The sequence below is a fragment of the Rhipicephalus sanguineus genome, chromosome 3 (assembly GCF_013339695.2).
Source record: "Rhipicephalus sanguineus isolate Rsan-2018 chromosome 3, BIME_Rsan_1.4, whole genome shotgun sequence".
Lineage (NCBI taxonomy): Eukaryota > Metazoa > Arthropoda > Arachnida > Ixodida > Ixodidae > Rhipicephalus > Rhipicephalus sanguineus.
The window spans coordinates 217,948,929-217,967,356 of NC_051178.1; the positions used below are offsets into that span (position 1 = coordinate 217,948,929).

At 46.1% G+C, this 18,428-nt stretch overlaps 1 protein-coding gene across 1 annotated transcript in view; it reads right to left on the reverse strand.

The window, feature by feature from the left end:
- The window catches only part of LOC119388306 (uncharacterized), a 148,872-nt gene that overhangs the window by 64,226 nt on the left and 66,218 nt on the right, over positions 1-18,428 (reverse strand). The window contains exon 4 of the mRNA XM_037656005.2: positions 10,662-10,763. Within this exon, the coding sequence (XP_037511933.1) occupies positions 10,662-10,763 (102 nt within the window). The remainder of the gene's footprint in view (positions 1-10,661; positions 10,764-18,428) is intronic.

Here is an 18,428-nt window from a genome sequence, read left to right on the forward strand (position 1 = left end):
TTTTCGCGTTGAAATTCGCGCTCCTGTTTCTCTCGTTCATACTCGCGTCCCCTCTCCTTCAGTGTTATCTGCTTATCCTGTTCTATTTGGGCATTTTCAAAAAACTTCAAAGTCTCCTCTTTAGTCATACCTAGATCTTTAGCTACCGCCATCAAGCGCTCCCAATCCATCTCCGCACCAACTTATTAGTTATTACCAACTGAGAATCGGTGACTGGGCCGGATTGAATCCTGGAATCTTCTGATCCTAGAATCTTCTGATCCTGGCAGGCTCGCCAATTGTTTTGTCACTGATCTCGGAGGCGTGTGCGTTGGAGGTAGATTGAGAAGGCGCAGGTAGGCACCGCAAACATAATTTAATTGCACACAAGAAAAACTATAAGAAAAACACTCAAAACAACTAACAATGAAAATCTTACAAACACTTAGAGCAATATGCGAAAATAAACAAACACAATTCTCAGTACTTCTACACCTCCGACTCGCGTCGCTACTAGAGTCTGTGTGGCCACTTAGGCCTCGCCAATGGAACACTCTTACTTGGTTCCGTTAGTTACACGCCGTAAGTCCAGCCTCCGTTGTGCTGGTTCCCCAGTCGATGTTGCCGACGATCCTCTGTCGTCCCGATGAACTGTCGTCCCGATGCATAACAGACCACGAAGCTGCCGTAAGCCTTTTCCCAGTCGCTGACGTGGCAAGGCGTCTCTGTCGCTTAGGCCTAAGTACGAGCTCGGCCCCTACTGTACCCGATGACGTGGCGTCCCGGGGATTGTTGCTGGCTGAAGCTTGAAGGGGGACTGCTGCTGGTGCGTCCGGAATTGCCGCAAGGTGCTGCAGCACCTCCGAGGAGCCTCGCCCGAGCGTTGTCGAGGTCAACGGCCACGCCACGGAGTGCCAGCGTCACGGCCTCCGGTATCGAACGCCCGCTGCCTTCCCGTTGACAGAACGTAGCTGCCAATGCGACCTTCTTCTCCAGTAGCCACGCAAACAATGCCAGCTCATCCAACTGCTGCCTTCTTTTACGGCTCGTGTCACGCGCATCGCGCCGTGTGCTACCCTGCACGCGCTCGTGCCTGTTCCCCGTGCTTCTCCTCCTACTTCGTCGTCCATACGTCCTCTCCTTACTCATGACAAAAACCTAGAATTTGTGCATTGTACTTGAGTTCATAAGTGTGGGATGTGTCACTCACACCAGGTAAACAAGAGGCAGAACATCTGAAACGCAATCCTAGAAAGTCTTTACAGCTGCCGTTTTTCTTTTCAGATACCGTAGTGTTTGTTTACAAGACACATTTCGGAAAATCAGCCGCTACATCAAATTATGAACACACAACACGGCGGAGGCACTTATTTGCTAAATACCCCCAGTGTGCATTCTTTTAAATTTCAAACTGGGTTCACGCGCTTCTGTTGCCCCCTAAGGTAAATATCTTTTTGGTTCCATCGCGCGCACCTCGTGCACGTAGCTCTTTGGGCGGAGACTCTTCCAGTGTGCTCAGTTTATGAGACGTCATGCTGGTATTCCTATTGCTAAAGTACTTTCTTTTGTTCACAGGAGAGCATGGACATTTTTCTTCGTTAGTTGGCAAACGGTAAGCTCGCGAACGCACCTTCTCGAATTCGTCACTAACTGGGTGAGAACAGCAGGCAGGTCCCTCCCTCAGTAATGAAGCCTCCAAATGGAAATAGCTGTTCTTAATTTCTATCGATCACACATTTATAGCTACCGTATATTACCGATTATAGGTCGACTCCGATTACAAGTCTACCCCCCCAACTTGCAACCCCTTCTAGGGGGAAAAAAAACGTTGACTCCGAACACAGCCTCATGCTGCGGCCATAGCTCACCAATAAGTTTTTCAGAAGAGGGTGTGATTCAAAGAAACATTTATTTGCTCGAGAAACATTGCTCATGACTCATCATCGCTTGAGAGAAGGACGCAGTCATGGTCATTGCCATCGTGTGAGCCACTGCTGCTGCTCGCCGTCGGAACGGGTGCCGGTGGTACTGAGATGCCACACGTGGAAAACACCGCGCGGACCATGTCGGTTGGCAGTCCATACCAGGCATCGTTGACCCATTTCTTGGATAATTTGAAATCGGTTTGCGGGATGCCATACCCTTCGCGACAGCACGTGCTTTTGCTTCAGTATCATCGTAGCAAACACTCAGGCTCTTGCTTCTCTGGTCGTGAACCCAATCTCGAACCGCCTCCTCAATGGCAGGGTATCATCCAGACTTGGTCCGCGAAAGGAACGGCGTGTAGCAGCACGCATGAAGACCTTGGTCCTTTGTTTTCTCCATTCCCTCACGCACTTTTCCGACACATCAAACTTGCGCCCTGCTTCAATGTTGCTTTCCAACTCTGCGTAGAGGATCGCTTGCCTCTTGAAAGCAGCGCTGTACTGTTGCCGGTATAGCGGTGGCATCTTGGCGTCCGTTTGGCAGCGTCGCAAATCGCACACACCACTGCTCGCAAGCGAAGCGAATTGCAGAAATGGCGAACAGGCGTGAGTGCAAAAAGGCGCGAAAATGGAGAAGACGCTTGTGGGCGCACGTGACTGGTCATGTGGTTTAGTTCCCCGCGAAGTGTTGCCAGCCCACACGGCGCTGCCAGCTTTTCTGTGGAATGGCGATGGTTTGTCAGCGAATCGTTTCTATTGTATGAAAACAAAACTGCAGGGCGCATCGCAAGATAAATTCCTCTTTATTCATAGAGCATCGTTCGCCCTCTATCAAAGGTTTGAAATGCTTCTTTCAAGACCGTGTTTCCCAAGCAGTTCGCATTAATGCCGCGCGGCGGTGATTTTTAAACGCGCTCCGTAGTTTCGCCTCGCGTGGTTTTGCTATAGTTTCGCGATCGTCGGGGCAGATCGCAAAAATGTCTGGCTCCGGAAGCGGCGCGCGCGCGTTGAGAGATAACTGTTGCCGTGACTCCGCTGCCTTTGCAGCTGATGTTCTCGATGTGCCGAATAGCAGGAAATCTGAGGACGACGATCTTTCGTCGGACCCCACAGATAAGTCGACTTTACGATTCCGCGTATAGGTCGACTCCGATTATAGGTCACCCCCCGAACTTTGGAATGTCATTTTATGAAAAAAACGTCCAATTATATTCGGCAATATAGGGTATTTGAAACAAAGATAACAGAATTATTGTAGCGAACCAAAAGTGTTCTTTCTCGTTGACAAATTTCCACATAATATAAAACATTGAAACAAAACAATCATTGCACATTACGTCATCGCACATTTCTAAGCGTTTATATAAAAGTACAGGCATTCCTTCATAATAACAACATTATACATAATAACAAAAAATATCAAAACAGAAGAATCATTGCACGTTGCATGATAATTACGTAAAAGAGGCAGACACACTTTTTTTGAACTGCTGATACATAAAAAATACACATTAAAATAAAGCAGTCATTGCATATTACATCCTTGCACATCTTTTACTAATATATATAAGATAGGCTAAAACGAAAAAAAAATTATTGTACGTTTGTAACGGCATCCCTCATTGCAATACTCCCGCTACCATACTTTCTTGAAACCAGTCATTTGTTCTCTGCTTCAGCATTGGATTTTTTCACTAGGATGTGCATCCTCGTTCACAGAAACAACAGCACAATCCTTCTGGGTAACTTATGGCATGGCGGAAAACAATTGGCAGTAAACGGAGATGCCACTATTTTCTCGTGGAATGCTGGAATGCTAACTTTGTTGTTTAGGAGGTCTAATTTGTTCTTCCTATAAAGTATGCCTCTGAAAGCTCAACAACCTGCAAAACTGCTGCTGAGGGAATGGAAAGTGTCATTTTGTCTTTCATGTAACTTTTGAGTAGTTGAAGCTTGCAAGCATTACCCCTGGTCAGAGATTGTAGTTCGACAGTCTTGGCAGACCAAACTATTTTTGATGCACCTAAGAACATAGCCAGCAAGGTAGGTCAATCATAGGCGTGCACAGGGTTGCCCATCAGGGGGGGCAAAGGTTCATCGCAGCGCCCCCCCACCCTACTAAGTCAATGTATGGGGCAGATTTTGCGCCCTCCCCCCCTCTTAGGTGACTGGAAGGGTCAATGTACGGGACAGATTTTGCGCCTCCCCTCTTAGGTGATTAGGGGGGGCAGCCGCCCCCCCCACCCCCGCCCCCCCCTGTGCGCACGCCTATGAGGTCAATGACTCCTGCTCTAGAACTTCCAGATCGAGCGTGTCGTCATGGGTGTGTACAGAACCTACCCCATCATGCTTTCGCTTACTACTGCACATTGCTGCAAGCGTGATACTGTCAGGATCAGCATAACTACTATCGTGGTCGTGAAAACAAGGACAGAGTGGCGGTCTTCAATGCAGTACGAAATTCTAACCCCCATATCGCTCGCCGTTTGAGGTTTTCCTTTCCACAAGGAACAGAAAAAAACATGGCTGATCCCTCAGTCATAGGAATCTGTATAACACGATAACACTAAAGTGAAACGTGTCTTCGCAGATGTAGTGCTTATTGCGTAGTGATATATGAGAGCTTGTACAATGTCTATTCGTGTTTGGCAGCTACAGCACCGTTTTGACTTGGATTCATCAATGTTGACGGCATGTCTCTATCGCGACGACTAACGCCCATGATCATGATTAAACCGTTGTGGTAGCTGACATTGAAAACATATATTTGGACACAGCGAATCGTGAATCCCGCGTAAGGATGATATCAACAAGCTCATAATCAACATTGGTACCCGGTATGCACTTCTTCAAAGCGTCGTCAATTAAGGAGAGAAACGGCACGGTGTGCGCTTACTATAGCAATGGGTGACTGACACCTGCGCTCATGCATACACTACCACACACTACGCTTCAGCAACACGGTAGATAGAGGTTCGTAGCCTGAGCCGCAAACGCGTGCGTCCCGCTGTGCTCTGTCTCGCAGGCGCTAGTCTCGCTCCACCAAGGCACGACATCCGCCCGTCGAAATCGCGTCCTTTCTGCAACGCGTATTGCAGCAGTTTTGTTAGTCGGTGCTCTCGCAATCGAAGCAGTCGGCGGCGGAGAAATCCCATTGGTGCATGTGGAAGCTGCACTACTCCGATGAGCCGACGCACGCTAACACGAAGCGAAAGGCAAAGAAAGAACGTAACCAACGTAACTGCGTCAAGGGTGCCTCGGCGACGACAGCGCGGCCAGTGTACCTCGCTGGTATCGAGACGCTGTAACCATGACCTCCGATATCACAAGCAATCTCGGAGGAAGCGCTACTAAGTGTCGGTCGTGAAGCATTACTTCTTTTCACCTCTCACAGACGGCGGCACCTCCCCGCTCCGCGCCGCCTACCTACACCGCCAACAGAGAGCACCATGCAAAAGAGAATGTGTGAAAGATATAAGGCGCGTTCGTGGAGTGTCAGTCATCTGGCAAGTTGGCTTAGTCGGTTGAGCGTCGGGCGCTTACCGTCGCGGCCGCACGGTCGTGGGTTCGATTCTCAGGGGGGGATCTATTTCTTGGTTTTTTTTCTTTCTCGCCCGTTGACGTCCATTTTATCAACGTCATATCCGTGACGGATGTACTTGGTGGACCCCGGCATAAAACACTTTCGTGTTAAAAAGCTTGTCACCTTTGGCAATGCTGTTCGAGCAGCCAACAGCGCGACAAGTTGGCATCTGGCTGCAGCCGATGGCGTCTTGCAAACTGTAAAAAGCTATAAGAAGCATGCGCTCACGTACAGCGCACACGTGCGGTGGTGTTTCTATGCCCACTAATGGCGTCATTTTTCGGCGAGAGCGCAAGAGGCGGTGGGGTCATCAGAGATAACTGGTCGCATGTCGCGCCTGGTCGGATAGGGGAGCACAAAAGGGCGAAGAGGAAAGATGCAGAGGGAGAGGAGGACATTCTCCCTTTCCTTTTTGTGCAATGGCGCTACCTTGAAAAATGCGCTACCTTTGAAAAATAGAGGAACCTTATAGGATGGATGCTATGAGCGTCCCCTTTATAACGGGGCGGTGACATGTCTGCCACCAGGCTTGAAGAAAAAAGAAAAAAAAAACAGCTGCACCGCCAACGCCATCTAGCGTACCTTCACTCAACTGCCATATTGTATGGATGGATGGATGGACGCTATGAGCGTACCCTTTATAACGGGGCGGTGACATGTCTGCCACCAGGCTCGAAGAAGAAAAAAAAAGAAAAAAAAACCTTTCTTGTTTCATGTTGGCCTAATATATATGTATACCTTATCTACATTGATTAAATCTATGTTATTATACCAAAAAAATATAAATTCATGGTCCATCTCTCTGCCTCCTAAGGCAGAATGACCTTATTTTTCCCCATTATTTATTTTTGTTCTTTATCTCTACTTTTCTGCCACCAATACTCTAACCGTCTCTTACTTATTTCTATCGCGGGCGTGTTCAGCTTTCCATTGTTGTCCCTAAAACCCAAGGCTTCATGTAGACTCGTGCCCACACGTATATCTGGGTGAATATCGCCACATTCAATCAGTACATGTTCCATCGTTTCCTTAGTTCCCCCGCAGCATGTACATTGTTCTTCTTCGTTACTGAATCTCGCTTTATAACTACGCGTTCTAAGGCAGCCCGACCTTGCTTCAAACAGTAAAGTGCTTCCCCTTGAATTATCATAAAACCTTTCCCTCCTTATTTCGTTTTTTCCCTTTCGGTAGTTACTCAGAGCCGGCTTATTTTCCATCGCTGCCATCCAATAAGTCCTCTCCGCCTCTCTGACTTTTCGCTTAATGCTCCTTGTTGTCATATCGCCCGCACTGCTAGCCGTATATTTACTGGTGAGCCTCCTAGTTCTTTTTCTCCACTGCGTGTCAACGCTTTTTCTATACAAATACCTGAAAACCTTCTCTGCCCATCTACTCTTCTTCATTTTCCTCAGCCTCTCTTCGAATCTCATTTTGCTCTGAGCTTCCCTCACTTCAAAGCCTGTCCATCCCATATCACCCTTTACAGCCTCATTTGTCGTCTTCCCGTGAGCGCCCAACGCGAGGCGGCCCACCGTCCTTTGATTTACATCCATTCCTGATTGTACCTCTGACTTCATGCACACCACTGAGTTCCCAAATGTAAGCCCCGGGACCATCACACCCTTCCACAGCCCTCGAAGAACCGATCGTACCTATTGTATCCCCATAAAGCTCTGTGCTTCATAATTGCAGCATTCCTCTTTCCCTTTGCTACCGATGCTTTCTCTTGTACCTCCATATATCTATCCCCCTCATTTACCCATAGTCCGAGGTACTTGTACTCGCTTACCCTCGGTATTTTTTGGCCCTGTATTAAGACCGCATGGTCTTCGTGATCACTGAATACCATCAATCCACATTTTGTTGCACTAAATCCTAGTCCTAGAGCCTCACATTCTCTTCCGCATATATCTGCCAGTCGCTGTATATCATCTTGACTGTCCGCAAATAAGACAATATCATCAGCATAAAATAGACCTGGTGGGAGAGAGGGTAGGCCGGCGCACAGGGTACAGCAGCTAGACTCTTTTTAAGGTTTGGCGTGGTCGGTGACGGTCGGCTCCTGGGAGGTCCGTGGGTGCAATACCCCGGCTCGTTTCCCACGGGCCCCTCGTAGTGCTGACGCCGCATTCACGGTACGTTGTATGTGTTGTGTTGTTTTGTGTGTGTTATGTTCTCTAGGTGTTGTATCGGCATTGTATTAGATTATATGTCTTATCACCATTTATTTATTAGATTCGGCTGGTGAGCTCGCTGTTGTAAAAGCATGTTGGTTTGTTGCACGACGGCGTCCATCTGTTCCGAGAGCGGTGCTCTTTTTTAGACGGCACAAGGTTCTTATTACTAGCTGTTAACTTTTTGATAACTGTTTTACGTACAGTGTGATATTGGAAGCTATTTGCGCAGCTATTCGCCCTGAGATCGGGCTACAGGTGGCAGCACTGTCGCCGCGCTAGTGTGGATAGGCGGCCGGTGGCGTGTATACAAATGCACACAGCGGCGCTTCGTTGTGAGCTGCTTGAACTGATTGTCGGCGAATAAAACGCATTGACTGCAGCCCTCTGGTTGTATGTACGTTCTCCATTGCCGAATCAATGCACGAAGCCCACCGAACATTACTGTTACTTGTGAGAGAAGCGCAACCTGCCAATGAACGGGGTGCTCCTCGGCGACAGTCTGCGGTTTTGCGCTTTATGACATTTTTTGCTGTTTTATTTGAACGTGTTTAGCTGGTGTCCCGCCTACTACGCAGTGCTGTTGCGCGACTGAACTAATTACGTATTTACTTCTTTTTTACCTGGCTACCGAATAGCACTGTGTGCACGAATACGCACCCATCTTTTTTTTTTCTTCAGCTCTCCATATGTAGGACAGTTAATAAGAAATTTAGTCAGAAAAGCTACGTGGCTGACAGTGCTTTAGCACTTTAAGATCTTTCACACGTGAGCGCTTGATTTTATTCCAGTAACAGTGTAAAAAGGAAACAGTTCAGCGCAGAGCTTTCTTCGATTCATTACCTGCATGACGATGATGCAAAAAAGGAGTGGTTAATTTATGGGACAAAAGTGAGTTTTTTTTTTTGAGCCAATGATGCTCACTGCCTTCATCAATCTATAGCAAGGCCGCACAAAAGCTCAAGATAAAGTAAAAACAACAAAGGTAAGGTTTTGCGTGAAATTAAAACCATATGACTGGAAGGCACGCCTTATATATGGATTAATTTTTGACCATCTGCGTTCTGTAATGCGAACCTAAATCAAAGCACACCGGTGTTTTGGCACACATTTCGCCCCAAGTTAAGACAGCGCCCGGCAAAGCAGTTTTATCACTTCGGTGTCATTCCATTTTTTGTTCTTTTTAGGGGATTATTTAAGTACCGAAGAGTCAGACTTCACTTGTGAAAAATATCACTCTGCAGTGGGACCAGGACTGTACAATAAAATCACATCTTAAGCACAACTAAAGCTCGTCACGTAACTGATAAAAGACATGCAGTCACACAATTATACGCCCAGCAACAAGTGTGGCACGCAAGTACATGGCTTAGAGCCTTGTTTTTGTTTACCACTGAGCCGCTAAAGCGCTGCATTCACACGATAGCCAATGCTCCTCAAGATTAGGACGACGCCAACTGCACTTTACGATGTGAGTGAACCACAAAGCGGCACTCACACTGAAATGATCCTGGCGAAGACAGGGTACGGCGACCACACAGAGCACTTCGACAACTGCACTCACTGATCTTTTTACAATGCATATACAGCCTAGAAAGGCCAAATGCTTTTGTACATCGTGGTAGGTACACGTACAAGCATTTAAGAGTGCGCTAACACAACAGACAAACTGCCCTTTGAAGACGTGCATGACGTATGTGCCTGTGCAAACACGCCGCGGCTAGCAGACGACGCAGGGGTATCCACACTAGACGCGCTTCAGCCAGTAGCCGCGAGGCGGCGACTCCGCTCGATCTCGGGGCGAATATTCTCAGAGCTATACGCTCCGTCCTGTCGGACATGTTTACAAACGCTCGCTGCTGTTTTGGTGAAGCAGCACCATGGCAGCGCTGATAGCAACTGTAGCACTTGTAGCAGAGAACATCCATACGCACACACGTGATAGTTATCCTCCAGCCATCACGCTGTCACAATCTACCGTACTGCCGACTGCAAGAGTCAAGAGCGGCTTTGGGCTAGTCTTGCTTTGGATATGTACGAGGACTTCTTTTCTACTGATGCTGTAGTATCACATTGCAGCATATTTTCAATTAGTCTGACAATGTTTACCATTGTAGTACTAACCATAAAGAGTTCCAAGAAAAAGGGCAGGAAGGGGAAGATGGAAGCTTGCGATCAGAAATTCGTAAGCAGGGGGTGTGTGCTGGAGCCGACGTTTCGACAAGTGGACTTGTCTTTTTCAAGGCTGATGCAGCCTTGAAAAAGACAAGTCCACTTGTCGAAACATCGGCTCCAGCACACACCCTGCTTACAAATTTCTCATAACCACAAAAAGAAAATATGTGAATTAAAAGCATGATTTGTAACTTTTTTGTGACTGTAGCAGCGTGCCGATAAACATTGACACCAATTGCGAATGGCATTTTGTATAGCCACGTGGACACGGAAAGCAAGATCACAATGACATTCGTTATGAATGTCATTCGCTGCAAATTACACATGTGCCGTGTGACATTAGGCCATTCATGGATGCATTACTTGGCTTCACATGGTTATAACTGGAAAGGTATTGCTTGAAAAGGTATTTCATTTGACTGCAAGAAAACTGTGGTCACCATACGAACTCTGCTGCGATAGCGTATTAATGTAATGTCTGTACAAGCAAACCACCTGCTGCCATTATGGGGCAGTAACTTTTAAAGCTGTGCAGAAGGGGCTTAGCTTTGGTCTTATTGCTTTTAGTTGGGCTAGACATTAGGTACTGACCTAATGCATCCATTATTCTAGCAAACACAAGCTACACACTACATAGAAACACAAAGGTCCTGTACAGTCTGTAGTTTGTGTTCGCTAGAATAATGGATGCATTGATACTTAGGTGATGTAAAAATCGAAATTCAGTCCCGCAAATGCTTCTCTCAAAGCTTTAAAATAAGGGTCAAACATGCAACCATTTTGAATTGTGCTGCAGTACTAGCGAAATGAACCTAAAGAACTCACCAGGTATCAGCATGAGTTGCAATCCTGCCCACTTGGCAGCAATGTCCTCCAAACACTCCAATCCTGCTGACCTTGTCTGCAGCACGTCGTGCAGCTGTAATGCTGAAAAGAGAAACACGCTTGGCTGGCAACAGATCAGGAACACAGTATGCTCAATAAGCTAACCCTAGCTACACAACTTGCAGTGGTGGTCCAGCCAGTTTAGGATTTGGAGCAGGCAAGGCAACTCTTAGTGTATATTCTTACAAGTGTGAAAACTGTACATGTTGCTGTAAAGTAAACAAGAAGACAAGACCAGCCACCATCAATTAGGCTCTTCACACGAAAGAATGACATATACAAGATGTGTATTGGTGTGACCTATTAGTTACAAGGTGAGCATGGTCCACAGTGATTCTGTCAGAGGCAAATGTCGAAACGTCACTGTGACCAGAAATATCAACCTAACCAGACAGCCAGCAGTCTACCCATAAAAAACAGGGGGTAAAAGTTGCTTTCTATCACTGCCCAAACTTAATATGGCTGATGCTCCACCAGACTGAACAACCATTAACTATTACGGGCTCAAATAACAGCAGACCACTTACTTCTAGCGTGGGTGCAACTGTAGTATCGCAAGCCTATCAGAACACTTCACCACAATACATACACAAGCATTTAGGCTTAGCGGTGCAATCAGTATAGCGAAGGACGAACCTTGGGCCCTGCAACTAACATGCACCATTTTTAAAAACATTTGCTTTCGAAATATCAAACAAATTTTTGCCCGTCTAAATCTTCATTTGCATGAAGATGTCATTTACAGTGTGTGGTGCCTAAAGAGGCAGCCACGTGGCCAACACAGTGATGGAAGCGACATTTTGCTTTTTGGAGCAGATTCTGGAGCAGAAAAAATGCTCATTTGGAGCAGTTATTTGTGTTTTTGGAGCAGATGGCAAAATATTCTAAACCACTCCTGGAGTATAAAGCACCATTAATGTGTTCCATAAATATCAATATTTGGTATTAAACATTGCACATACAATAATCACTGCAAATTGGAAGGAACAAATAATTACGCAGATGGATGGTCATTGAATACTAAGATGAGCTATATGTATCGTTAAAATACCAGTGTTTGTGGCATAAGTGATATAAAAGCAATAAATTTGAGCACCAATTTATAAAAGTAACCACATTCACATATAACTGCCGCCAAAGCAGCAGTTTATAATCGGTACAAGATCAAAGCAATCTATTATTTTCATATTTCACCAAAATAGCCTGCATTGAAATTTAAAAAAAAAAGCGGAATGAGCTATACACTTTGAATGCCAGTTCTTGTGGCATAAATGAGGCTTATCCGATAAAGCGATCAATGCAAACAGCCACACATGACAGTTGTCACAGCAGCAGTTAGTAATCAGTATGATATCAAACTAATCTGACAGACTTGTCAGGTACAAACATAAAGCTAAATCAGATATATATCGTGCCAGCTAGAGTACTTGTGGCATTGTCAATATGATACTATGCAGCTAGTATACAACCAGCACACTATCATACTAGGATGACTAGTATACAGCTTGTTTTTGGTTTCGTTTAGGCTCGCTGGATGGTCACGTGGTTAAAGTTCATTGTTTTCAGTTTCCCAGCACCATTTCGGAGCAGGTTCGGAGCAGTTCCTAACAAAAATTACAGTTTGGAGCAGCATGGAGCAGCATTTCTCTTTTGGAGCAGTTTGGAGCAATTGGAGCAGCACTTCCATCACTGCAACATGGCGACATTGCGATACGCATTCAGACTAGCAAAACAATAGCACCTGCCTACATTTAGAAAAAAATGCCAAGCTGTCAACAACACAGCACAGGTTAAACACACACATGGTGGCACCACAGGTTAAACACACACATGGTGGCACCGATATGTTGGTTAGGTCAAACATAAGTAAAAGCGCATCGATGAAAGCAGTACAGAGATAGGACTGTAGCAAAGTGGTGCAGTCGGACCATCACTGCACAAGCCACTTCACATTCAAATGAGCCTGATCAGCATCAAATTTCTTTATCAGAATTTCCTTTTTGGACAAACTGCAGAAGCGAGCCAGGCATGGTGCAGAACTGTGATCATTATAAAAAGTATACACTAGCATAAGGAAAGATACGCTGTCAAGAAATAAATCTGGCCCATCGAAAGACTGACATCCGCTAGCCCTACAAAGAGAAGTTTTCCCTCTGCTCTGTCTTCATGCTTAGCCTATGTAATAGAAAGGAAGAATGCATTGCTCACATACGATCCGCATGTCACTGTTATCTCCAAAACTTGGCTTCATTCTGATATCCCAGACAGCTTCTGTTTGTCGCCTTCGTACATGGGCCATTCCACGCCAAACGTCCCAGCCATTTCGGCTACCATCTCAAATGTACTCGAAAAAAAAAATCATGCTGATTTATTGCATTGAAAACAGTCAACTGTTAGAATATTTTGGAGAGAAAAAGTTTTTTGGTCACGTGGGTGCCTTCCAAATGTCCCACATGTCATCTGTGTGTTGTTTCTAAGAAAATTTACTCTGAGAGTATCCACTCTCATTTCAATACCAAATATGGTTTACATATTAATCAAACATGTTTCTATAAGCTGTTTGAAGCTCAATAATATGAGTGCAATTTTTCTGCCTCATACGCCTCCAGGAATTTCGCCAAAATGTTCTATGTTTGCATTTTTTCCATTCCGATATTGCGCCTTGTATGAATATGAGTAATGAATACTTACTCTACGGAAGGTACAGTTTGCAATAAAAATATTTTCAGATTCCTCAAGTTTCTAAACATTACAAGAAAAAATCCCAAATTTCAAAAAATCGTCATTTTTGTGCAGATTGAGACACCATTACACCACGTAGTGCTCCAATTAAAAATCAGCTTTATACCTCAATCGAAAGCAAATAAAAAAGAGTTCTTATATGGCAAGCTTTATCATTACAATTTTCGTTTTAAGGAAGAAAATAAGTTTTGAAGTTCCTCATTGACGGCTATCTTCCCATTTAGTCGTACGGCATCTTCACATCCGATTCCAGATCGCCAACTTTAAGGATGGCTCTCCGACTGCTCAGGAAGGATCTGACAAACACATGAAACGAGGAACCTAGGTTAAGACCAGAGATTGCATTCAGAATGGAAAGAATAAATATTAGCATCCCAGCAGGAATCGAACCCAAGCATTCCGCGTGCCAGTCAGCTATACTACTACAGAGCCACGCCATGTCTATAAGCTGGTTTGAATAAACAGCCTATGCAGGCGTAATGTCGGTGCAACGTCAATTGTGGTTGTGGTGCTGGCTATCTAATTTTACAATAAAGCAATAAACGCTACATGTGTACTCCTACGATACCGGCATCATATTGCCAAGCGCGTTTTAAATGCGAAGCATTTCTTAGCGCGAACCTCGGGCACTTTGGCTGTTTCTTTCTTTCTCCGTCCGTCCGTCCGTCCGTACCCACCCACCCGCCCGCCCATCCATCCATCCATCCATCCATCCATCCATCCATCTAGCCGCCTACGTCTGGGTGCTCTCCTGATCGTCTCCATAGCTTGTAATATACCCAAATTGGCATAGCAGGGGATCAGTGTATGACGAACACGATTCACTAGTCAAGACATCAATAACGCAAAATACCTGTCGCGTACGTCATGAAGCCCTTTCTCTCAGTCACGTAGGGCACATACCCGTATACCAGAGCTCATGTTATGCGGGTATGTGCCACAGGTGATACAGAGTCTCAACCAACACAGTAACCGCGAACACACACATTGACACTCAAGGAAAGTGATAATAATAATAGTTGCTGGGATTTTATGTCCCAAAACTACGATACGATTATGAGAGACGCCGTAGCGAAGGGCTCCGGAAATTTTGACCATCGGGTATTCTTCAACGCGTACGGAGATCGCACAGTACACGGGCATCTAGCGTTTTGTCCTCATCGAAATGCGACAGTCGCGGCCGGGATCGAACCCGCGACCTTCGTGTAAGCAGCCGAGCACCGTAACCGCTACACCACCGCAGCGGACGCAAGGAAAGTGAGGAAGCTGAAGACTCAACACCCCTGAAAGCCGCTCAACTACCATCTACTCATCCACGTGGTCCGCAACGTAGACCACGTGGATTACGCATAAACCGGGGTCAATGCTTCCTACAATAAACCTGCTGAGAGAACCAGGCCTCTCATCTTTACCGGTGACTTCAGCATTGATTTATCAAGACCCAGCAACGCTTGGTCCTTATACTGCGAGAAAGACCGCTTCGATGTGGACAGGGCATCAAGAGACCTCGCTGCCACGTCCACGAGAGGAGGCAACATAGATCATTTCATCGTAAGAGGCATCCCGGATTTCCACAAGCTGCACTACACCTCGCACTTCTCTACACTTTCATAGCCGCAATCACGAACGGATCCGAATAACCAGTTCGGTCCAGCTGCTGGTGCTCACTGATCACGGTGACGATGACCTTCTTCAAGAACTATCAAGAACCCCTTCTACACATACACAGGGGTTCGTGAAACGTGCGTGCGTTCTCCGTGATAACGGACAAGTATAAGCATAACAACTGTAACTGTGACAGTAACGTACGTGCAGTGCGCCTGCGCGCGCCACTGCGCTGCGTATCATATATCTAGGAAAACTTTCCTGAATAAAGCTTAGTTGCGAGTAACGCCTGTCCTGTGCATCTGTGTTCCTTGTCATGTTCGGATTCGCGCTATGCAGTATTGAATAACATAAGCACTAGATATCAGCTTACCGCGTCTGGTGTTGTTAACACCCATGTTGCTGTTGGCATCGTTATGCAACTGTAAACAACTGGTTATATTGTACATACGCGACTCTTCAACATATGAGAGTGCGTATACCACTTCCACATTTCTCTAGCGTCATTCGGTAACGTTTCGCTCAATGTGAAAATGACGCCACAGTCCCCATCCCGCGCATGCTTCGCATAACATCGATTCCCACGGTACGTGGGATCTGCCGAATTTTCTTATTATCACTTTTGCTGTATTCGGTTTTCGCCCACAAAGACTGTCAGAAACGCTCAGCGCAAACCGCACCTCATTGTTAGAGAAGCTTCCCGATTATAGTAGATCGTTTTGTTAAAGGGGCCCTCCAACACTTTTGAAGCACCTATTTTTTGTTTGTGTTTTGCATAGTCTGATGGCTGGGGATAATTTTAGCATAGGTCTAAGCACCAATATCAAATTATTTAGTATTTTAATCATGCAATAAAGTCACCACATCGCTGCCGACCGCATCGGCGCATAGTGGCGCTCGCCAGTACTATGCGGGCGGAAATGACGAAGATTGGCGCAGCCTATCAGAGGACGAATGTAACGTTAGAAGCAATCGTGGCGTAGCATCAAAATTTGCATTATTACAGAGCTTAATTTTTCTTTTCCGAGCTTTTCATTGGTCTTCAAGCAGACGCCGTCGCAAAAACGAAGATCACTACAGCCACCACTACAAAGCGGCTTCCATCTCGCCTCTGTATCCAGCCAGCTGCATCACCGTCCGGCGGCGACGGCGATGCCGTACGGTCGTCGTCAACATCTCTCGCTGGTGTCGAATGCGAGTCCGAGGAGTTTGATTGCTGCCTTGGAGCAGGGTTGCCAATGGTGGCTACTTTTCGCCAAATTGGCGAATTTGAGGGGCCCGTGGCGACCTAAAATTATGAATGGCGACATGGCGAATTTTTGGCGATTTTCGGCTTAGGTCTCCAGTGAGTTATACATCCTAAGCTCACTGTCTTCCCAACGAATGAGCGGCAACATTCTATGTATTTTAGACCCACGAGTAGAATGCGCACATTACGCATCATTCCGTATGTCCGTCCGGTAACTCGTGCCTATCTCAATTCATCTATAGAGGCAGGAGATACGGCAACGTCCCCCAGAGACATTCTATAGAATGTCTCTGGGGGACGTTGCCTATAAGTTTGACTATAAGTTAATAGCTTTCGGTGCTTTAAGCTTCTCTAAAGTTTCGCTTCTGAAGGGGCTGAAGGTTCCAACCATTTGTTCCGCCAAAGCTCCAACTGTTATGAATAGCTCAGCGACTTATTCACTGTTGCAGTACCGCTAATTCAGCTCGTAAAGACTTTTTAGAATAGCGAAGAGAGGCGGATACGCGGCTATTTGTGCAATAAAAAAATATTTATTGAGGCATTTCCCAGTGTTCTCGGTGAGCGTGTGCAATGAAAACAATTGCTATATAACATTTTACATTGCCTACCTGTTCATTAATAACGCATCGGATTGACGCGTGTAGATATAAGGGATTATAAGAAAGGGTCGGTGACGTCCTTTATCATATTAGTTCACACTGAAAAGGTGTAAGACTCACTAATGATCAGTTCCTGTAAGAATTCTGTCGTCTTACCTTCAATAAACCTTTTAATCCTTTTAATTCATAATGTTCGCGTAAAGCTGGCTACAAACAACGCTTTCACGGTTTTCGCCCAATGTTTACCACACTTCTACCTTTGAAACGAGCGGACAGGGATTGAAGAATATCGTGAGTGTTTCATTCATTCACCCTTGCGCCACCACGCATGCACATCTTGCGGCTAGTCGGAGAAGCAGCACCATGCACTCCCATGGTGAAGCGGGCCATACGACTGGCATTGAGAAACGTCAATATAATTTAAGGGTCTTGGATGGTACTGTATTCTACGGGGCTATACGTGAGAGGAAATTTTTATTACTAGGTATGACGCACATATCTATAATGGCGACTTTTTTGGCGAAATTTGTAAAAAAGTGGCGACTTTTGGCGACTTTTTGCTCGTCGTTTGGCGACATTTACTCGAAAGTCAGTGGCAACCCTGCCTTGGAGTGTCTTTGTAAGGAACGATGCGCAAAGCCTCGCTTCGAAGCAAAAGCGCCTTTTTTTTCCGCCTTTTTCAGGGCGCCCCCGTGCATGCGCTCTCCCATAGCGGAAACGTCGCGAAACGTCTCATCATCTCGGAGGCTTTGCTTCTGGCAATACCGGTTGTCCCGGCGCCTACCAAACCCCTACCAAAACGGCAGAGGGCAGCACAGGGAAATGAAAGAGGCGGATTCTGTCAAGTCTGGGAAGCTCATTTCTACCAGCCTCACCCAGCTGTTCGACCGTGTAAACAAAACGGCGTGGTCAGGCACCCCGCTGCTTGTTGCTATAGCAACAGCGTCATCAATACATTTGACTGAACAGGCAACAATGGTGTGCGAGCTTCCCCTACGTAAGAGCTTTCAACCCATTTCATTGGAGCTCCATCCGACGTCACAGCAGAGAGTGAAATGTGGTCACGTGACCCCGCGAAAATTGAGTTGAGGGTAGGCATTTTTTTCTTGTATTTCGAATTTTCTAAATTGAATAACTTTGTACAGCCTGCCGCTATCGCTGCCGTTCTTGCTACACTAGTTTGTCCGTACTTCAGTCTATGCAATCCACGAGTAAAAAATGGGGGGTTGAAGAGTGTTAGAGGGCCCCTTTAAGAATGCGCGCAAGACGCGAACACTCGAGCTTATTCCAGAGTTTGCGCGGCAACCAGCGATAACGCTGGAATATTCGACGACACATGAATAAATACCGACGCGCTTCACCGCTTGTCAGTTTTTCGACGGCCGACGCCCAGTTTGCCGCTATCACTGTACAGCGTGTATTGCTGTAGTTTGAGTTTTCGTTTCCCGGCCACAAGTTTGGCCAAATAAAGAGTTCCATCTTGACCACACCAGCTGTTGTCTTCGTCGACGT